This window comes from Dermochelys coriacea, chromosome 11, assembly GCF_009764565.3.
Source record: "Dermochelys coriacea isolate rDerCor1 chromosome 11, rDerCor1.pri.v4, whole genome shotgun sequence".
Classification (NCBI taxonomy): Eukaryota; Metazoa; Chordata; order Testudines; family Dermochelyidae; genus Dermochelys; species Dermochelys coriacea.
The window spans coordinates 6,586,652-6,609,871 of NC_050078.2; the positions used below are offsets into that span (position 1 = coordinate 6,586,652).

The 23,220-nt window shown below is 47.0% G+C and overlaps 1 protein-coding gene across 1 annotated transcript in view; it reads right to left on the reverse strand.

Moving 5' to 3' along the window:
* Positions 1–23,220, reverse strand: part of CNTNAP5 (contactin associated protein family member 5) — a 310,836-nt gene that overhangs the window by 146,890 nt on the left and 140,726 nt on the right. The window contains 1 exon segment of the mRNA XM_038421715.2: positions 15,660–15,766. Within this exon segment, the coding sequence (XP_038277643.1) occupies positions 15,660–15,766 (107 nt within the window).

The window sequence follows — 23,220 nt, forward strand, 5'->3', positions numbered from 1 at the left end:
CTGGGATCAGGGACCAGAGATCAGGAGAACAGTTGAGGTTTGGAGTCACAGCAGGCCCAAAGTCTGTGTTGTTGCCCAGACAACTTCCTGTGGCACCCTCCAGGGTTAAATACAGTGGTTGGTCAATCAGAGAGCTGCAAGGTTCTGTCATTCTGGGTCCCTTGGATGGTAGTTCCTATTTTCCACAGTACTCCGTAGGCGGGGCTAAGCATGGTTTCCTAGTGGCACTGTGCGAACATCAGCCATCCCTAGCTCTGCAGGCCTGAATTCTAGTCTCCGTGTCCTCGGAGCCACCAAGTGAATCACCCCCACCACTTTTCACGGTACATGGACATTTTTTTTCCTGGAAATCTCTCATTGGGCCTGTCCTTAGACTTCACTTCTTGCAAGGTCCGATGAAGCTACAGTTTGGGGTATCATCTTTCCAGGCAGTATATTTGTGGGAGTCAAATATGCACTGACTGTGATTCTCTGACTTCAGAGACAGTTGAAGGTGCTCAGCACCTTACTGGATTGAGTCCCTAATTAATATTCATTCTGCATTAAACACAGCTAAGCTAGTCTCTTCCTGAGGTTTTTTGTGTGTCTGATGCATAGTAAATTGTGAGCGCCTAGAAGAGCTGCAATTGCCAGTCTCTAGCAATACATATGTATATATTAAATTAAAAAACCCAACAACCACAACCTGTTCCTCATGAATTCACAGTCTTAAAGGCTACAGGGAGCTTTTCAATTACAGATACTGCTGACAAAGGCAACCAGGATGGGATGGGGGGGAGGAGGAAGATCATAACAGGCGATTAAGTAGCCAGCCAAGCAGTCATGCTTTGATGAATTCATAAGGTTCCCAAATTGCAATTCATTTAGTGAATTTGCTGTCATCATCGATACAGAACAATTCATCTTGGCTCATTAGGGAACTCGTTGATTACATCCCTTGCTTTTTTATTTATTTAGTACAAAGGATAGTGAAAGGTGCACAGACATAAATTATTGTGTGTTGGCAGTGGACTGGTACTTCTAGAAACCACATTTCATCACTGGGTCTTTCCCTCCACCCCCAAATGTCACATTGCCTGGGGACCAGACACCTTATCTCTGAATTAGAAAGGAACAATGTGAAGACCCAGCCATTAGTAATGTGGATCTGTTCACCACTACATGACATGTTTGCAACCATGGTAGTCAATAACCATGGCCTAAAGAGGCAGACAGTGGGCCAGATTCTCAGCTGGCATGAATCAGTCCAGCTATATTGGTTTCAATTGACCTATGCTGATTTACACCTGATGAGAATCCATCCTAGCATGTCTTCCCCATGGCTGTAACAGAGTTACAATGGTAAATAATTAGCAAGAGTTTGGGAAGAGATATAAATCATCAAGCTTCAGGGAATAAGGCAGCCTCTAACTATCAGGGCTAGGAGGAAGCTATTTCTGTGGGTGGTTTATTCTATAGCAACTTACTGCAAGGTTTTTTACACCCTTCTGTGACACAGCTGGCATAATGTTAGAAGAAAATGGACTAGATGAACTGTGGGTTTGATGTGGAATGGAAATTCCTATGTTCTTATTGTCAGGGAACAAGAGGCAGGGGATGCTGGCATGAAGCAGTGTCTAAAGGGACACAGAAATCAAATATTTTTCGGAGACATTTTCTTACCATTGTCATAAGAAACTAGAATGGTTGAATAGTATTTGCTGAATAAACAGACACATTTAGAAACGTATTAAAAAAGAAATAACTGAAAGAATTTTAAAAATTTTGTTTTGTTTTTCACTGTTTAGGCTGTTTTCTTTTTTTCCCCCATCTATCTCTCTCATCCCGAATGTTAAAAATACACTAGTCAGTTTCAGTTTGATTCCTTGTCATTCTCCAGGTTTTAACATAGTAGCACAATGCTTCAATGTTTAGATGTCAAGCCCCGATGAGAAACATCTCTCTATTTTATTTTAATGTTTCAAATGGAATTTTAAAAATTAATCACAAATGTTTCCATTGATATTGGGTTTTATAAAAATTTATGATCACCACAGGGAAAAGGTAACCTGGAATTTAAATAAATAGACTCTGGGTAATCAAATTTTGTGTCTATTTAGCTCTGTAACACCAGCTGCACTATTTTATTTTAAATGATGACATTATAAAGCCTGGGTAGTGACTGTGTGTTAATGCCGGGTGCTGTCACGGTAAAGACAATTGCATAGGTAAGCATCTATGATGTGCTTGAATCAGAAGTCAGGACATAGTAGGAAAGCACAAGGGCCATAGTGATGACAGCTCTGTGACAGAGGGAAAATTGGGAGGAAGAAGGGTTCCTGCATCTATAATGGGAACACTTATTGGTTGATATGGGTAGGAAGAAGTGTGCAAAAGGAGGCTAGTTCTTTTCTTAGGCTTGAGAAAGGTGTTTGATGCATTATATATCAAAAAAGGTGGAAAAAAGGCACAACTCCCAATTTTTGTCATCATTTGCAGGTTACCTGTACACATTTTCTTGTGCCCTATCTATGCTGATGTCTGCTTCACATTTTCTGTAAGCTGCATCTATCGCTTGTTTCAAACTAAAATTATGAAAGTCCATTTTGCTGACCAGAGCCTTCATGCTTTAGGTTACACTAACCTGAGGACGTCTGCATGGCCAAGAGAAAAGGGAAAGCTCTCTGTTCTCATTCTATTTATAGTCAGAAAAGTCTTGTGAAAGTAAAAAACAGATTAATAGTCAACTGGACAGAACAAGGCCCTGCAAGTCTTATCCATGTAAACTAAACAAATATTTGTGCGCCATTTTATGGTTCCTGCTGACCAACCAAACTTCACTGATTTGAGACTCAACCATTTTGGGATCAGTGTAAAGGGATTACTGTAGTGGTCCTTAAAGTCTCCACTTCTCAAGAGTTAGTCATGCACTGGATCTGTACCAAGTATAGAAAATAACATTTGCTAACACTTAAATAGTTATCATAGCTGACATGTTAATGTTAACCACTGTTTGCACTAATGACACTTTTACTAAACCGAGTAGGTCTATTCAGAATTTACTGAGAGTAGAATTTGTCAAAATATTTCAAACAACAATCTGTCTCATCAAAAATCGCCATTTTATGAAAACATATTTTTGGTTGAAGATTGTCGACATTTTCTAAATTTTCACTTTTTGTGAAAAAAATTATTTTTATTTTTAAATTAATCAAAATGTGATCAACAATTTTACCAAAGTGATTTTATCAACATTTCATTTGGCTTTTAATAAAATATTCAAAAGCGAGTTTGATGAAACAAATATTCTTTAAAACTGAAAAATCACAATTGTGAAACATTTTTTGCAGGGAAAATGGATCTCTTTTGATTCCTTCCGCATGAAAACAATTCAAAACTGATTCTTATTTTTATTTTTTGGAAAAAACAGTTTTTCATTTTTGACCATCTCAATTTTTTGGACCATCTCTGATCTAAGGCTAGATCCTCCTCTGGTGTAAGTCAGATCTCTCCACTGGCCTCAGTGGCAGTGTACTGATTTACAGCCCTTGAGGATCTCAACATCATATTTGATCACATTTGTAATAAATCAGTGTTTATTATTTTTTTCTTCCATTTGCGCTGTGAGATCTATGGAGAGCGAGTTAGATATTATTCTGCCTCACAGACCACACTTGTTAACTGAATTCCATTTGTAGGGCCAAATTTTGCTGTAAGTCAAACCTGTGCATCTCTTTTAAAAGCAACAGGATTGTGAATAACTGGGGGGGAGGGGGAGGACAGAATTTCAGCAGGCGTAAATGTGGGCAGAAACTCGGCTACCGAATCTTTATTACTGATACGATGCACTTTCCAGAAAGAGCCCACCTTGGATGCAGATCCATGACTAGGTTAGCAGTTTGAAACTTATTTTCCTTGTACACAGAGAAACTTTGGTCTTGGAACGATTTATAAGCACTAAACACAGAACTCCGTAATTCTACTTTTGCAGTCACTTCTCAGAGAAGGGCTGTGCTCGTTAAGGCAGTTTTTAAAAGATGCTGCAGTGTTTCACTGAGGCATTTAAAATGTTCCCAAATGTAATTACTGAAACTGACATCACTTGAGAGTTATAATCCTCACCCCATGAGGGACATGATTCCTAAGTACCATCTGGTTCTTTTCTGATTAACTTCTTGGGGATAGGGTGAGCTGTCCTGTTGGAGTTCTTCATGCACACATCCCTGACAGTTCAAAATGGTGCATTCCCCAGCCCCTTTCCTCATTCTCTATGAAACACATATATTCATAAAGAGTTCAAGGCCAGAAGGGACCACTGTGATACTCTACTCTGACTCCTGTTTAACACAGGTCATGAAACTAACCCAAATTTTACCTAAAGCAGATCTTTCAGAAAAATATCCAATCTTGATTTAAAAATGGTCAGTGATGGAGAATATACCACAATCCTTGGTAAATTGTTCCAAGGATAAATTACCTTCATTCTCAAAAATGTATGTCTTATTTCCAGTCTGAATGTGTCTAGCTTCCACTTCCAGCCATTGGATCGTGTTATGCCTTTCTCTGCTAGACTGAAGAGCCCATTTTTAAATATCAGTTCCCCAGTAGATATTTATAGACTGTAACTAAGTCACCTCTTAAATTCGTTTATAAGCTAAATAGATTGAGCTCTTGGAGTCTATCACTAAGAGACGTATTTTCATCATTCTCATGGTTCTTCTTTGAACCCTCTCCTATTTATCAACGTCTTTCTTGAATTGTGGGCACAGAACTGAACAGAATATTCCAGCAGCAGTCATGCCAGTGCCAAATATAAAGATAAAAGAACCTCTCTACTCCTATTTGAGATTCCTCTGTTTATGCATCCCAGGATTGCTTCCGCTCTTTTGGCCACTGCATCGCAGTTGGAGCTCATGTTCAATGGATTATCTACCACAACCCCCAAATCTTTCCAGAGTCACAGTTTCCCAGGATAGAGTCCTCCATCCCGTGTAAGTAAGCTCAATAGATTGAGCTCTTTGAGTCTAATACCATAAGACACATTTTCTAGTCCTTAAATCATTCTTTGTTCTTTGTACATTCTTTGTTCCTCAATATATACATTTACATTTAGCTGTATTAAAATACATGTTGTTTGCTTGCACGCAGTTTACCAAGCAATCCACATTGCTCTGTGTCAGTGACCTCTCCTCTTTGTTATTTACCACTCTCCCAGTTGTTAGTCATCTATAAACTTTCTCAGTGATGCTTGGTTTCAGAGTAGCAGCTGTGTTAGTCTGTATTCACAAAAAGAAAAGGAGTACTTGTGGCACCTTAGAGACTAATAAATTTATTTGAGCATAAGCTTTCGTGAGCTACAGCTCACTTCATCCGATGAAGTGAGTTGTAGCTCATGAAAGCTTATGCTCAAATAAATTTGTTAGTCTCTAAGGTGCCACAAATACTCCTTTTCTCAGTGATGCTTCTATGTCTTCTTCCAGGTCATTGATAAAAAGGTTAAGCAGCGAAGGGCCAAGAACCAACCCCTGTGGAACCCCACTGGAAACACACCCACTTGATGAAGGGTCTCCATGTTTCTCCTCCAGCTAAACTCACTTTTCAGATCATCAACTCTCTCTCTGGCCAGGGCTCTCATTTTTTACAGCATTCTATCAGTTGCTCATCATGTCCATTCTTACAGCTGCCAGCCTGTCTCCTCAGTCGAGGGAGGACTGAAACGACATCCAGAGTCCGGTTCAGACCCTTCTCCTCAGGGCTTCAGCTTTAATTTCTCCAAATAACACAAATTCAGCACATCAGTCAAGCCCCATAATACAGGGTCTTCTGCAGGGGCCACTCTGTTCCCTACAGATTCCCACTTGACTAGCCACTTGCCCAACCCCGTTCCCCGAAGCCAATCTGTTTCCCATTTCTCTACCCAGGGTCTCCTGCAGGAGACTACCTGGGTCATACTAGCTCCCCCCCCCCCCGCCCCAACTGGGTTACTTGGTGGCTTTTATAATCAACTGATCACTAGCTGATCAGTCTCAGGTGAGAGGTAGCTAATCTTTAACAGGTGGAGCTGGGCCCAATTCCCCTTAAAGGGATAGCTACCCTGTGACACCAGCTCTTCCCCGCTTTCCCCTTTTTCCATCTTCCTGGGTGCTTAAGAAACAGCTTTTCAACTTTCCCATACAGTTCCAAACTCTGCATCTCTCAGCCACTGCAGCTGGAACCAATTCTACATTCTCTATGAAACCTGTCAGGCCCGGGAGTTAAATAAAAATAGGAACAATCTCAGCAGTCAAAGAAATGGCCCTGAGCCTGCAAACACCTACATACATGCTTCACTGTTCCTTTGTTATCATTTTTTTAAAATATATTCAAGAACACAGGTATGGGAGAGCAAGCCGGACTCCATTCTGGTTCTTCCATTATCATCACCAGAGTTTTAAGCTAAGACCCAGATTTAGCAAAGCACTTAAATGATTGCTTTACTTTAAGCACATACTTAAAACTATCCCTATTCATCTAAACATGTAAGCATGTGCTTTGGTGAATCAGTGCTCAGGCCATTTATTTAAGTACATCAGAAGCAGGAAGCTTGCCAAACACTCAATGGAGTCACTGGATGATCACGGTACTAAAGGAGCACTACAGAAAGCGGAGAAGCTAAATGGATTCTTGCATCATTCTTCAATGCAGAGAAAGTGAAGGAGATTCCCACATCTGACCCATTCTTTTAGGTGACAAATCTGAGGAACTGTCCCAGATTGAGGTGTCAGTTGAGGCGGGTTTTGGAACAAATTGATAAATTAAACCATAATAAGTCACCAGAACCAGATGGTATTCACCCAAGAGTTCTGAAGGAACTCACAAATTGAACTGCAGAACTACTAATCTATCACTTAAATCCGCCTCAGTAACAGATGACTGGAGGATCAGCTAATGTAATGCCAATTTTTTAAAAAGGCTCCAGAGGTGATCCTGGCAATGACTGGCCAGTAAGCCTAACTTCAGTACCAGACAAACTGTCTGAAACACTGGAAAAAAACAGAATTACCAAACACATAGATAAGTACAATATGTTGGGGAGTAGTCAACGTGGCTTTTGTAAAGAGAAATCGTGCCTCACCTCTATTAGAATTCTTTGAGGGAATCAACAAGCAGGTGGACAAGAGTGATCTAGTGAGTATAATGTACTTGAACTTTCAGGAAACCTTTGACAAGGTCCCTCACCAAGAGCTCTTAGGTAAAGTAAACAGTCATGGGATAAGGGGAAAGGTCCTCTCATGCATCAGTAACTGGTTAAACACAGGAAACAAAAGGCAGAAATAAATCACCAATTTTTACAGTGGAGTGATGTGAATAGTAGGTCCTCCAAGTATCTTTACTGGGACCTATGCTGTTGAACATATTCATAAATGATCTGGGAAAAGAGGTAAACAGTGAGGTGACAAAGTTTGTAGATGATACAAAATTACTCCAGATAAGTCCAAAGCTGACTGCGAAGATTTACAAAGTGATTTCACAAAACTGGTGAGTGGGCAACAAAATGGCTGATGAAATTCAATATTGATAAACATGAAATCATGAGCATTGGAAAACATAATTCCAAGTATTCATACAACAGGATAGTGGTCTAATTAGCTGTTACCACTCAAGAAAGAGAGTCTTGGAGTCATCATGGATAGTTCTCTGAAAACATCTGCTCAGTGTGCAGCAGCAACAGTCAAAAAAGCTAACAAAATGCTATTTGGCATTTTGAACCATTAGAAACCATTAGAACCATTAGAAAAGGGAAAGATAAAACAGAACATATCATAATGGTACTTCATGTATCCATGATTCGCCCACATATTGAATCCTGCATGCAGTTCTCGCCTCCTCATCTCCCAGAAAGATATATTAGAATGGAAAGAGTACAGAGGAAGGCAACAAAAATGATTATGGGTATGGAACAGCTTCCATATGAGGAAAGACTGGGACTGTTCAGATTAGAAAATAGACAACTAAGGGCGGGGGAGAGATATGATACAGTTCTATAAAATCACGAGTGGTGTGGAAAAAGTGAATAAGGAATTGCTCTTTACGCTTTCACATAACGCAAAAACCAAGGGCCATCCAGTGAAATGTTTAAAACAAACCAAAGGAAGTACTTCTTCACACAAGGCACAATCAACCTGTGGAATTACTTGCCATGAGATGTTTTGAAGGCCAAAAGTATAACTGGGTTCAAAAACAGAATGAGAAGTTCATGGATGTTATTAATCAAGATGGTCAGGGACAAAACCTCTTGTTCTGGGTGTCCCCAAATCACTGACTAGATGCTGGGACTGGATTCATGGTCCATTTTGGTTAACTTCACAGTCATAGGATTTTAAAAACAATAAATTTCATGATTTCAGCTATTTAAGGCTGAAATGTCACAGTGTTGTATTGTAGGGGTCCTGACCCATAAAGGAGTTGTGTGTGTGTGTGGGAGGGGTTGTCATAAGATTATTGCAGAGAGCGTTGCGGTACTGCTATCCTTTCTTCTGCACTGCTACTGGTGGTGGTGCTGCCTTCAGAGCTGAGCAACCGGAGAGTAGCGGCTGCTGGCCAGGAGCCCAGCGCTGAAGGCAGAGCCGCCACCAGCAGCAGTATGGATGGCATGGTATGGTATGGTATGGTATTGCCACCCTTACTTCTGCGCTGCTGCTGGTGGAGTGCTGCCTTCAGAGCTGGGCGCTCGGCCAACAGCTGCCGCTCTCTAGCCACCCAGCTCTGAAGGCAGCAGTGCAGAGTAAAGGTGGCAATACCACGACCCCCCTAAGATAACCTTGCGATCCCCCTGCAACTCCCTTTTGGGCTGGTTTCCCCTGTGAAATCGGTATAGTCTAGGGTAAAAGCACACAAAAGACCAGATTTCACAGTTCATAACGCGTTTCTCATGACCGTGAATTTGGTAGGGCCCTAACAATAAGGGATGGATCACTTGATAGTTTCCCTGTTCTTTTCATTCCCTCTGAAGCTTCTGGCACTAGCCACTGTCAGAAGACAGGGCTAGATGGACTATTGATCTGACTCATTATGGCTGCTCTTATGTTCAAAGATGTTAAGGCCATCAGGGCACATTGTGAACATGTAGTTTTACCTCCTGCATAACACGGGCCACAGAGGTGCATTATATGATTCCTGTAACACCCCATAACATCTGATAAAATTGGCACCTATCTAATAAGCTTATCACATCTTTAATGAACAGGTCTGACAGTGGATTAGCTCTCTCTTTCATTTGGCCCTGTATACCTTGATTCAGTAGAGCAGTTAAGCCTGGCTTAACTGTAAATCCCTTAGTAATTCCATCACTATTCAGCATAACCCTTAACCACATGCTTAATTTTAAGTTAGCAACTCTGGTGATGATAATGTATAAAAGCCAGAATAGAGCTTACTCTTTCATAACTGTTTTCCTTACTATGTAGAACATAATAAAAAAGATAAGCATATATATGTTTGCAGGCTTGGGGTCAAATTTTTCATTGTACCCATTTCTATTAGGCTTCTTTGGCTACATGTATAATGCAATCCGGTGAGTGACGGCAGACACAGTGGCACAGGCTTCAGCTTGCAATGTGAGCCTTTACCCAGGGCTCCGGGTAAGCTTGGACATCTCCCTCTGAAGCTCACACCACCATATGTTTCCTTATGTTTTAAGCTGTGCTAGCTAGATTAAAGCTAGCGGGAGTATAGATACCTATGTGAGCTGCAATCCCACCGCAGCATAGGGATAGCCTCAATCTGATAGCCTGCAAGTTTACTGAAATTTACTTCCAACTCATCTTGCTCCCACCCTCAGTTCAACTGCAATTTCTGTATGATCTTTCACTGAACACAGAGATACCCTTTCATTACTGACATCCTTAGCAGCTGGCTTTGTCTGGCCTAAGCACCTGCCAGCTTTTCTCCAAACTCCTAGTTGAAATAATTCCCCAACCATGTTCATTTTCTGTGCCAGCAGTCTAGTTCCACTTTGATTAAAGGGGAGTCCACCCTTTCTTTATAGGCTCTGCCTTTCCCAATTATTCCCCCTGTGATTAGTATACTTAAAGTCCTTAACCCTGCATGTTGAACTAAACTCATTGCAGAGAAAGCTACTGTGGAGACTCTGGACTTTGACCATTTTCTAGTAAACTAAGCTAAGGTTCCAGGATTTATCTTTGACAGCTCTTTAAATCATTTATACCAATATGAACCACAAACACTAGCTCCTCATCAGCACCCATTAAAAGTTTGCCTTATGCGATCCACCACCTTTTTAGAGCTGACAACACATAAATCATTCAACAAATTCATTCACTTAAAAAATCAGTTTTCCAAGATTTATTTCCCAGTGTATTTATAATTACTTTGGGAACTGTTCACAAACAGTTCATTGCAAATATTCAGTAGCTTATATTGAAAATATGAGCTGCGTAGATTACTTCTTATTGGTCACTTATCACATGGTATTGCTGTTCTCTGATTGCATGAGTGATTTTACTAAAATCAGGCAGAAGCAACTCAGAATCAATTTATGGTGATGTAGCAGATAAAAGGATTAAGAAAATCTAGAGAACATTAAACCTTGCTTTTAATGGAATGCACAGGTATTACCAAACAGTGGACGGATGAGATGGTAATTGATACATGGCAAATGTGCATGCATGCAAAATGCTAGTTGAGTTTGGTGTGGTGAGATCCTTTCTGGCTCATTTAATTTCCTTTCTGCTTTCTGATTCTTTGAAAAAAGGACTTTTGAAAAAATAAACTGTATCACAAGATGGAAGTTGCGTCTGATGATTGGAGCAGTCAACTGGGCATCAAAACCCTGGGTTCTATTTCCAGTTCTGCCATTAATTCCAGCAGCGGCCTTGGGAAAGTCAATTCTCCTTAATACTTAGCCCTACCATAAAAGGGTGCTGTTAAGAACTCTTACTAAAGTGCTTTGAGATCCCAAGATGAAGATTCAATATCATTATTTTACCCAGTTCATATATACATCTGGCCCTACAGATTTGCTCTATATTTACTTGGCATATTCAATCCAATCAAGCCAGACCACAGAGTTCTGATCAACAATGTTCAAGGCATGAAGACTTCCAGTCTTTTTGCAGTCCACAACAATGTGCGTGATGGTTTGGGGCTGCCCACATTGAAATAGCGGACGGTCTCTAAAACACCACCAAAATTTTGCTGCAGCACAAGTTCCGTGTCTGATACAAAACCGATTGAGAAGGCTCCATTGCCTTTGTGGTGAATCAAACACAGGTTGATGCTGAGTATGCTCTGAGACAAGATCATTATTTGTCATTTTCTCTGTGGACCATGAAGCTCCCCATGTGTCCTCTACCATAAATCCCTCACCTGGTAAACTTATCCACAATGGGTGCTGTGAGGGCAGATGACCTTGTGGTGGATTAAACAAGTCTTTAGTTAATGGCAGATGTGGCATATCATGCAATTTCATCACGAGCTTTGCTCTCATAGGCTCAGAACGATGAGTGTTTGATCAAACATCCTTGTAAGCAACAACAAATAAAGCAATATGCATCAGGGATGTTCCTTCTCTCCTTGCTTTAACAGCAGAAGTATTAATGCAGGCAATAAATTATGGGAATGGTTGTACTATGAGGGTGAGGGTAACAATTGTCATGTTAAATGCCAAAAACTGAAATCTCCACTGCTAAAAACTGGCTTTGACAGCTCTGCTGTCGATGGACTAATATAGACTCTGCTGTGATATGCCTGGATGACAGATGGCTTATTGTCCCTTTTTAAAATACATATTTATTGATCTGATAAGGAATGTATTATTTCCACAGACAGCTGAAAATTAATCTAACCACAATGTCATCTTACTGGCCAATCACAAGGGATCTTTTTATTATCCTGAGGGATAGAGTGACTAGATGTCTCGATTTTATAGCGACAGTCCCAATATTTGAGGCTTTTTCTTATATAGGCGCCTATTCCCCCCCCCCACACACACCCATACTATGTCCCGATTTTTCATACTTACTATCTGGTCACCCTTCTCAGGGATCACAAAATTTCCCTAGAATTCAAACCAAGCCTCTGGCCGGGGTGGGGGGGTCACTTCAACCAATTCTGTTTGGTCCCTGCCCCACTGAGGTTTGGGTCAGGGCTGCATGTCAGTCTCTTGGCTGCAGAGCTACTGCACCCCGCACTAGACCCAGGATCACATGTGACAGATAGGATGAAAGAACAAGGAATGCCTAACCTGCTCCTGACAGGAGCAATGCTGGAGGACGAAGGAAAAGGAGGAGCTGGAAGAGGAGAAAAGGAGAATGAAAAAAGACACCTGAGAACCACTGAAACAGGATGTAGAATTGTCATGAGAAAGCAAAGCACATGTGCCTTGCTCTTGGGAGCACTGAAATGTAACTGCTCAGAGATCGAGAGAGAGAGAGAGGGATGTGGAGGTGAATTGGGGGAGCACATTCGTTTCAAAGGCGGTCAGACCAGACAAAGGCAGACCTGAAAAAGTGTGGAATTTGTCCCCTACTTGCTCCAGCTTGGAACACCAGGAACAAATTCCAGAGCAGAAAATCCATTGTGTTATTGAAGAAAGAAAAAAAGATAAGGAAAACAAAGAACTGAATTATTGTTTGTTTGCTTGTTTTTTTGAAAACACAAAAGAAAAGGCCCTACATGCACATTCTGCAGATATCTGTGTTGAAGGGGAGTGCAGATAAGATGTTTACAACAAGCTCAGCAGACAGAAAGACAATTCATATTCACAAATGGGAAAGATGCTATGAGAGGAGCTTATGCAATTAAGAGTAGGCTTGATATGACTATTGAGCACATGCATGGCTGAGTCATAAACCTCCAATACAGATGTTCAAATACTTTGGGAAGCATCTATCCTGGGAGTGCGCTGATAGTGACAACATTATGTAGTGGTTAGTGTAAGAAACTGGCCATTCAGTACTCCTGGATGCTACTCTACCTGACTTACTGCTAGAAGCCAATTAGTTACTCTCTCAAAGCCTCATTTGACCAATCCATAAAATGGGTATAGTACTTCTCTACTTTACAGAGGTTTTATGGGACAATAGGCCAGGCCCTCAGCTCTTTTTAAATGGTGTAGCTCCATGGAAGCTGAGGATATGGCTCAATGTATATGAAACACTTTAGGACTCTCAGATCAGAAGCGTTCTGTGCCGTAACAGTGAGAGTTGTCCTGGTTTGCCCCCAGATCATCCATCTTTTAGGTAGCTGTCCCAGGAAAGGTGTCCTGGGACACTAAAAGTCCTGGGTTTTGCCAGTCATGTTCCCATGGGATCCCTCAGCCCCGGTGGCTGTCCTGGGGGAAGCTGCATGTGGAAGCACCTGCCCAGAGGCAGATCTGTCTCTGGAGTGTCTGGGAGTCACTGGGACGGGACATCTCAGGAGCAGCAAGCAGGATGGGGGAGCTGGGGGATGGCATACCCAGTCATCTCTGTGCAGTTACCAGTTGCAGGGGTGACCACCAGGCAGGAGCGGGGTGGAGTCGGCCAGCACAGTGTCCTGCTTGGCAAGGTCAAAGCCCAGGGCAGCCCCAAGAGCAGGAACCCCCTGAGCTGGTACCATGTTCTGGAAGTGGGGTGGGAACACAGTGCACTGAGTGTGGGGTGGGCAGGTGGTATATGGATTGTACGTGGTGGGATATGAGGTCCAGCGAGATGACCCATTTTTTATGCCTCAAAGTTGGCAACCCTGAGTGGCATTATTATTAAAAGTCTCCTTTCAAGGCTCAGGGGCTCACTTATGCTACGCCTACATTGAATTGAGAGCTCTAGGACATATCCACTCTTATAGGGGTCATCCTCTGGCAGCTAGAAAGGCCACTGAGGCATGTTCAAGATGCATAGAAAGGCATGTGCAAGATTCATCACGTACCAAAGCAAATATCAAGAGTTAAATTAAATTCTATTATCTTCTCCCAAAGCATTTGGACATATGGACAACTCCAGAACTTGGAGAATTTAGCCATTTCAGATATTTCTTGTCGTCTTTTATACCAATGTTCAGTGCTCTGCTGAAAGACTAATAAAGCCAAGAAAGGATAGACTTTCTGAAAGCTATAATATAGCTCTTAGCCTTAAAATCACAGAAATACAGAAGTGGGAGATGAAAATCTAAGGAGGTAACAGAACCTACTGGAATAAGGGTCACTGAACATTTATCAGAGCTGTAACCTTTTGGAACCTTAGACTACATTATGTGACTGAGGCCAAATAATAAAGATTGGGCTCTTGCCACCACTACTACATGGCATACCCTTATTCCACAAGAAATGGATCATGTTGGAGATGGGTTAGTGTGGCATTTATACAAAAACTCATAATACAAAGTCCTTGGGTCTTGGAATCAGACCTCTCACCACAAAGTAAGAAAGGCTTTTACTCTGCTCTCATGCTCCAAGACCACACCCCTGCACACTGGGTTTTGGTTAGAGTGACCCCTCGCCCAGGGAATATTTAGTACAGTTCTTTTGCCCTCTTGTTACACAATAAGGTGAAATAGAATTAATTACTTCTATACTCAAAACTTAAAGGAAAATTAAAAAAATCAAAAAAATCAAACTTTTCATGGTAGAGAGGTGGATAATAAAAATGCAAATGAAGCATGGCCTAGTCTGTCTTCTCCCACTGGCACCAACAAGGGAGGTAAAAGGCTTTATCCCTCAAGCCCCTTGGTGGACATACACAGAGATGTATATGTGCCTCTGTGTGTGTGTGCACATCTCTGTGTGTGTGCGTGTGCACGAGTGTGTGTGTGCACACACATATTCCTCTTTGTATGCCTATTGTATGCCCTATTAGACCTGGGCAAAAAACAGAGAAACAAATTAGGAATATTTTCTTTAAAATGTTTCAGTTTTTCACTCCAAAATTTGAAATGTAATAAAAGTACAAAGGAAATTGACCAGCTATGTAGCTACCCTGCTACAGTATTTTAAATTCTGAAATGTCATCAGAACATAGTCATTTGATACATTTTGACCAGATATAATTAATATACAGTTATATTAATAAGTAAAAACTTTGTTGTGAAACAGTTAAAGTTGCCTCCACACACACATGATGTTACAAAACCATATACAATAAAAAAATTATTTAACAGTACATATCCTCTGCAGCCCACAGACATGTTACATTGGCACAAGTACCGATCACCTGACATCAGACTTCAACCCCCCTCTTCACCACACTACCTGTTCCCATCACTATCATAGGCGTGTTAAATAGCAGTGGTATGACCAGTCCCTCAAAAATACACACAAACATTTTTCTACAGCAAGATATCTGGATGAACCTGTAAAATGTGAAAAATACAGAAACAGCAAGTTAGAAAAAGAAACCCAATTCTTTGGTAGCTGCTGAAAAAGAGGAGATGAGAAAATAAGATAAAGGAGAACAAAAGTGTGTCCTTTGACTTTTGATTTATCTCCAGAAATTCTTCTTCAAGTGTGTCAAGAGACTTGTGCGTTTGTGTAATGGATTCCTTGGCTGTTTGTAGTCAACTGCTGACCCTTTGCAATCCTGTCTGAGCAGAGTCTATTGCTTCCTGTAATAACAGATGACTTCTTGAAGCACTCCCTCTGTGCTTTAGCACCACAATCTCATTCAGGCCAGCCTTATCCAAGTATGCTTAACTGGTTTACTTACAGTTATGGCAGGTTTCTCCCATGTAACCCATTTTGCTACAATCACAGTAAAAGGTGGTCCAGGACTGGGAGCATTTTCCTCCATGTTCACAGTAGTTGGGCAAACATCTAATTGGAGATGTTAAAAAAAAAGCCAATTAATTGTAAGCATTTCAGCAGAGATAGCACAGGCAAGGAAGTGTCCCCGCCTCCCCCCCCCCCCCCCGCACCCAAAGCTTCCTGGAACGGCATCACTTCACACAATGGCTGAAATAATTATTTCTTCCTCTGATACACTCGAAACAACAACATTCAAAACAAATACCCATTACCACACATAATACATTCAAAGAGAAGCCCTTACTAACAAGAAAATACCCAGCTTGTTTTCTGTCCCTAAGAAACCAAAATGCCACTTTCATTCTGATCTCAGATAAGGAGAACAAATACCAGGTGAAAAAGCTATAGAAGATCTTGTTTCAAAAGAGAAGGCTCCTTCCCCCCCTTCTCCCACCTCTCTCCTTTGGTCTAATGTGGTTTGCAGCTATAAAAATTAAGCTGCACTTCAGCTGTGTAAGCACAAACAATACATAAGCCTCAAAGTAAAGGACAAAAACGTGTTTATGAATTGTGTATTCTCTGTTCATCTCTTCATTTTAGTTGGTGTTCCTCCAAAGCATTATTGCCAAGTGAGTATTAAAAGAAGAAAGAGGTATAACAGTATGCAGCAAGGGAATTGAATAGAAGCAGAAGCTGTGGGAGGCAAATCCAATCTAAAGTGAAGTAAGAAATTCTGATCTCCATTACACCGGTGTAAAATCAGAGTCACTTTGTTGTTGGTGTTACAGTAGCGTAACTCAAAGCAGAGCTTCCCCCAATGTTTTTATTTTCTACTGTATATTGGATAATCTCCTTGATGTTGTATGTTTGATTTTTCAGTCAGTAACCTGTGTATACTGTGACGGGGCAAGGCCAGATGGCTATAGAAAAGTAGTCTTATTGGGATCTGGGAAGTGGGTGGGCGAAGCCCGTCCACCGCTAAAGGATCCCCCCCCAGCCTAAAAGGGGGATCCACAGAACCTAGATGCCAAAAAATTCCGTGGGACAACTAATGAAATAACAGGGACAGGAGTGTGGTCAAAGGGTCAAACGAAGGGAACCGGATGGGGACACCGAGCAGAGAACCCCAGACAGCGCCCACTGCTCCTCAAAGGCGTCAAGGGAGTCAGAGGACGCCGCGCAGAGGAACTCTGCCCGGATACGTGAACGGACTGAAGATCGGAAATAGGTCCCACAGTCACAGGAGACTCCATCGGCCAACCTCCTCACCCTGGTTTTATAGATGGCCATTTTAGCTAGGGCCAGGAGGAGGTTGACCAGGAGATCCCATGACTTTGTGGGGCCACGGATAGGGAGTGCATAGATAAGAAGGTGAGGGGAAAAGTGCAACCAAAAGCGTAATAAAATATTGGTGAGGAGCCGGAATACGGACTGCAGCCTGGCACGCTCCAGGTATATATGTGCCAGGGTTTCCCTCAAGCCGCAGAAGGGGCAGGTGTCTGGGATTGAGGTGAACCGCGCCAAGTACACACCTGTGCTCATGGCTCCGTGAAAGAGCCGCCAACTGACATCCCCGGCGGGCCTTGGGACTAAGGTGGAATATAGGCTGGCCCACCGGGGCTCCTCACCCTCCAAAGGTGGCAGGAGGTCCCGCCATTTTGTATCGGGGTGGGACAGAAGGGTGAGGGCATGAAGGGTGTGGAGCACAAGCGTGTATAGATTGTTTCTTGGCACGGTTTGAAAGCAGACCGGCTGCATCTCATACATCCGGCTTACAGTGAAGAGGTGAGGGTGTCGGTTGGGTCCACGGGGCAGGGGTCCAATTAAAAGGTCCAGCGGGCCTGAGGTAGGGGGTGGGTGGGGCATGCCCTCGTGCAGGACCCAGTCGAGATAAACCCAAGCAGCGGGCAGCAAAGAGGCCTTCACCTCCTTAAGTATGCGCCGGGGAATACAAGGTCTGGAGAGCCCCATGCGCTGAGTGAGCGTCAGGGGATCCAGCCAGTCTCCCCGGTCATAGTCCAGGAGGTCTCCGACTCTTGTGACCTCTGCCAGGACCAACCTCTGGCGCACCGAGCGGGACTTGGCCACCTGCACACGGAGCTGGGGGTTGTGTAGCAGGGGCTCCGCGAGGAGATCTGCCCCCTCGGTGGCCGCCACGGACCTGGTCGTTGAAAAGAGTTTCCAGGTCCGGAGGAGGTCCTGGTAAAAGACAGGCAGCCCGGAGAGGTCTTGCGGAAGACCTCTCAGATGGAGATAAAGGAGCTGCCGGGTGTATCAGAGCCCTCGGAAGCAGCGCAGGAAGGCGTGCGCCAGCATGCTCCACACCGGACTACCTGCACCATAAAGGAGCCTCTGCAGGGCCTGGAGGCAGAAGACATGGACGTGAGTAAGCGGACATTTCAGGCCCTGCCCTCCCTCCTCCAGGGGTAGATGGAGAACCCCTTCAGGGACCCAGTGCAGTCATGACCAAAAGAACTCCAGAATCGATGTCCGGAGGGTGGCCAGGAAACCCGGGGTCGGGACCAGGGTGTTGAGCCGGTACCAGGGCATGGACAGGACTAGTTGATTAAGCACCAGCACTCTCCCTCGAAGGGAAAGGCACCAGAGTAGTCCTGTCCATTTCCAGAGCTGCTCTGTCAGCCCAGCCTCTAAATTCTGCCAGTTCTCCGGTGGAGAGGGATGCGTGGCAGAAAGGTAAATGCCGAGATAAAGCAGCGGACCCATGTTCCACCGGATGGCCTGAAGCGCGGGTGGGAGGGAGCTCGCCTGCCACCAGTCCCCTACCACCAAGCCAGAGCTCTTGACCCAGTTGACCTGCGTGAAGGAGGCTGCCAAATAGATGGCCTGGCAAGCCTCCACCCGTGCCAAGTCGCCCGGGTCCTGGACCACAAGGACCACGTCATCAGCGTACGCCCAAAGGATCAGCCACAGCTCCGGCTCCCGCAGCACCAACCCTGTCAACCTCCTTCGGAGGAGACAGAGGAAGGGCTTGATCGTCAGAGCGTACAGCTGGCCCGAGAGGGGGCACCGCTGCCGTACGTCTCGCCCGAAGCTGAGCGGTTCGGTCAGGGTCCAGTTGATCCTGACCAAACACTCTGCAGAGGTGTACAGCGCCCGGAGAAAACCCACAAACTGGGGTCCGAAGCCAAATGCTTGCAGAGTGCTCAGGAGATACCTGTGATCCACCCTGTCAAACGCCTTCTCCTGATCTAAGGACAGGAGGGTGAACGACAGACCATCCCTACACCCGAGTTCCAAAAGGTCCCGGACCCGATACAGTTGTCGAAGATGCTGCGGCCCGGGACGGTGTAGGTCTGGTCGGACCACGTCCGCCAGCACGGACCCTAGCCGCAGCGAGATTGCTTTTTCCATGACTTTGTAGTCCATGCTGAGGAACAAGACGGGATGCCAATTTCGTAAATCGCGGAGGTCCCCCTTCTTCGGCAATAAGGTGAGCACGGCTCGCCTCATGAAAGAGGGAGGACCCCGCTCTGCAAAGACTCGGCCCAGACGGTGACTAGGTCTGGGCCGAGGACGTCCCAGAACACGCGGTAGAACTCCACAGTCAGCCCGTCCATGCCCGGACATTTATTGGTGGGCATGCGAAGGAGGGCTTCCGAGGACTCGGCCAGAGTGAGAGGGAGCTCTAGCCCGTCTCGGTTGCCCATGCTGACCGTAGGGAGATCCTCCCAGAGCACTCTGCAAGTGTTAGGATCGGTCGGATCTGGGGAGAAAAGGCTTGCGTAGAAGGCTCTCGCTCTCCTGCACATCTCCACCGGATCCATGATGGGGGTGCCATCTTCTGCCAAAAGGCAGATGACATATTTCTTGGCCCCCCTCTTTTTCTCCAGCGCATAGAAGAAGCGGGAGCCGCGATCCATCTCCTGAAGGAGATGGATGTGGGATCGAACAAAGGCACCCCGGGCCCAATGGTGCTCGAGGGCCCGGAGCTCCTTCCGCTTCTCCTGGAATGCTCCACAGAGGGGCGGATCCTCGGGGCTGGCGGCCAGATGCCTCTCCAGTTCTAAGACCTCCCATTCCAACTGCTCTATCGCCGCATCCCTCCATTGGCTGGCGCCCCAGGTGTAGTCACGGTAGAAGAGCTGGGCGCGCACCTTCCCTAGGTCCCACCACCGCCGCGCTTAGGGAAAGGCACGCCGCTGCCCTCGCCAGGCCAGGCAGAACTCCCAGAAGGACGCCACAAAGCCCGCATCCTCCAGTAAGCTGTTGTTGAAATGCCTATAGGCCGGCCCCAGCCTCTCCACGCAGAGGGAGGCTGTCACGGTGGCTAAATGATGGTCAGAAAATGGGGCCGGCCGGATGCTGGAGGAGTGGGCTCATGAAAGATGGAAGCGTGATAAATAAATGCAGTCCAACCGGGAGTGGCGCGACCGATGGGCCTCCACCCGGACAAAGATGAACGTGGAAGTATCATCCGGATGGTGGTCGCGCCAGACGTCCACCAGGGAGTGGTGTTCGACTATGTCCTGGAGGACAGTGGCAGCGGCCGGGCTCTGCTCGGTCCCGCTCCACAAGGGTGATGTTAAAGTCCCCTCCCAGGACCAGGCACTCACGAGGATCAAAGGTGCCGAGGAAGGTGGACGCCTGCTGATAGAATTGCAGCCGCTCCAGGCTCGCTGCCGGGGCATAGATGTTAACGAGATTGACTACGAGCCCCTCCATGCGGACCCAGAGGTGCAGCAGGCGGCTCGGCACAGCCTCGGCGACCCCCAGCATCTCGGGCCGTAGGTCGGGGAGAAGAGGGTCACCATTCCAGCCGTACGAATTGTGAGATGGCTAAAGTAGACCCTGTCCCCCCAGTCCAGCTGCCAGCTGTCTTCGGCGGTCAGATCCGTATGGGTCTCCTGCAGGAAAACCACAGAGTACCCCCTTCCGAAGGAAGGAGAGCACCTGGGACCTGCGGAGACCCATCCTACACCCATGGGTGTTCAATGTTGCAATGGTAAGAGGTGCCATGAGGAGGGCTGGGGGGATCCTCGCTGGCAGGGATGCTCGCGGCTCCCGACGGGCCGCGCAGCAGTCCGTGACCTACCCCGTAGGTGAGTAAGGAGTCATGGAAGAGGCGGACCCGCTGGTAGGCCGCGGTGCCCTGCCTCCCGGTCCTTTTACCCTCCCCCATGAGGGCCCTTGCGGCCCGGAGGATTTGATTAAAGTCCCGCCATCGCTGGAGAGCAAGCTGTACTTTGTTGCGGGAGCCACGGACGTCTTCTAAAAACTCCTGCAACTCCTCCTGCAGCACATGGGTGGCTGGGGTTACGGTGTCCTGGTTACTCCCCAACGGGGCCCTTGGTACAGCCCCGTGGCCCACCGAGATGGGCAGACAGGGTGCAGACCCCCGACGGGGCTCCTGATGGGTTGGCGTCACTAGGCCCGCCTGGAACCCTGGGGCGATAGGGGTCGGCGGAGGGAGGATAATAGCCCCTGGTGGGTCGGGACAGAAACACAAAGGCCGCTCCCTGGGGCTCATCTATTGGAAAAGGGAAGGAGACAGCCCCGGGGACGGCAATAACATCTCGGGAGATGGACAGGATAGGGACAGGGGCTGGGGCAGGGTTAGAGGCGAGATTCTGGGCGGGGGGAGGGCTCTCAGTGATGCCGGGCACAGGCTCTATGGTAGATTTGGCAGCCACGGCATCAGGAGGTGGACTCTCTTCTGTAGGACCCCCTTCCAGGAAGGAGGTCGAATGTTCCTCACCAACGAGTGGTGCCCCTGGTGGCTCGGGTCCCGGCCGCATGGCACTGGCTGTCGCCTCAACAGGCTCGGCGGCCCTCAGCAGGGTGCCATCTGCAGCCGGCTTGATGGAGGAGTCCAGGGGCTCCTCGGAGGTGGGAGCGGAAGCAACGGTTAGGGGGAGGGAACATGGGGAAAGGGGGGCTGGAGTGAAGTCGCCCAGATCGAGGCCCGCTGGCATAGGTTCGTCCTCCCCCTGGGTGACCAGGGTCAGACCCAGGGCCTCGATCTCCTCATATATGGATGGGAAATCATTTTCCATCACCCCGGGATTCTCCCCGCTGGCACCTGACGCAATGGTTGCCTCAAGGCAAACACTGAGGTTTCAGATGGCGCCTCGGGGGTCTTGGAGGAGAGGGATTCCCGTGGAGGGGAGATACCGCCTTCCAGTGCTGCCACGTCTTCCCCAGCTGGCACCGGTGGATGGAAGACACCCGTGGGTAGAGCAGAAGGCTCGGCATCGGTGCCTCCCTTCCTGGTCTTCCGGGGGGTCTCTGCGTCAGATGGAAGGAACGGAGCTCGAGCCTTCTACTTGCTCCACTTCCCCTGGACTAGGGCCCAGCCCTCCATGGCATCATCCGGGGGCTGGCTAGCAGGGGTCGTGTCAGGGGGCAGAGGCGATGGCTCAGGGACTTGAGGGGATAACGGTGGGGCAGCACAAGGGAGGGAAGATTCCCCTTGGGGCGGGCCCTCTCCCATGCCCGGCGGTGTCCCTGCCGCACCCTCCTCCACAGGCCCCGCCAGATTGCAAGCAGCAGGGGTGGGGCTCTCCCGCTTGTCTGGGCATAGATGGGGAGGTGCCCCTTGGGCCCGAGTGTGAGCAATGGTGGACTGGGAAGGAGGAGGGGTGGTTTCAGGCACCGGGCACCCAGGGGCGCTGGCGATGACGGGGCCGGTGCCCTGCCGGTGCTCGGGAGTCCCAGATGCACCTCCTAGCCAGGCCAAGGGGCAGTCCCTCCGGAGGTGCCCCATCGCCTGGCAGAGGTAGCACCGGGCCTCCCCCATGGAGTAATGCACCCGGTAATGGGCCCCCTGGTAGGGGACTAGGAAGGACCCCTCGAGCACGCGCTCTCCGTCACGCGCCACCGGCGGCATTTGAAGCTGCACTTGCCGGCGGAACGAGAGGATGTGACGGAGGGTGGGGTCTTTGCAGCCCAACGGTAGAGGGCTGATGACAGAGATGGGCTTCCCCAGGGTAGAGAGGGCGGGTAACAGGGCGGCATTGGGAAGAAAGGGTGGGACTGAGGTCAGGACCAGGCAGACGCCCAGGTCCCCTAGCAGCTCCAAGGGGATGAACATGCCCCCTACTGCCAGGCCCTTCTTCACCACCTCCTGGGTGGCGGCCTCCGATGTTAAGAAGAAGACGACCTTGCCATACATTTTGGAGGCCGCCACAATGGCCGTGGGCCCCACCATCCTCGCCAACGCCCGCACATAGGTCTCCACGTGGGGCGAGGCAGGCACAAGGAGGCAACGGACACCGTGCTTCCTGGTCATGGTGGGAAAGGGGCCCCGGCTGCTCTAGGTGGTAGCGGAGGCGGTGGGCGGGAGAGATGACATAGCGGCAGGCAGGGGGGCTGCTGCCACCTGGGCGTACGCCCTGGGGGTCGGGGGAGGGACACCCGCAGAGCTGGTGGAGGGAACAGCGGGGAGGGATGCCCCAGCTGGTGGTGGGGCCAGGGCATTGGGGACAGCCCCTGCCATGGAGGGCCTGGTCTTTTTAGCAGCACCCTTCCCCTTCTTCTTCTTCCCCTGGCCCTTCCCGCCGGCT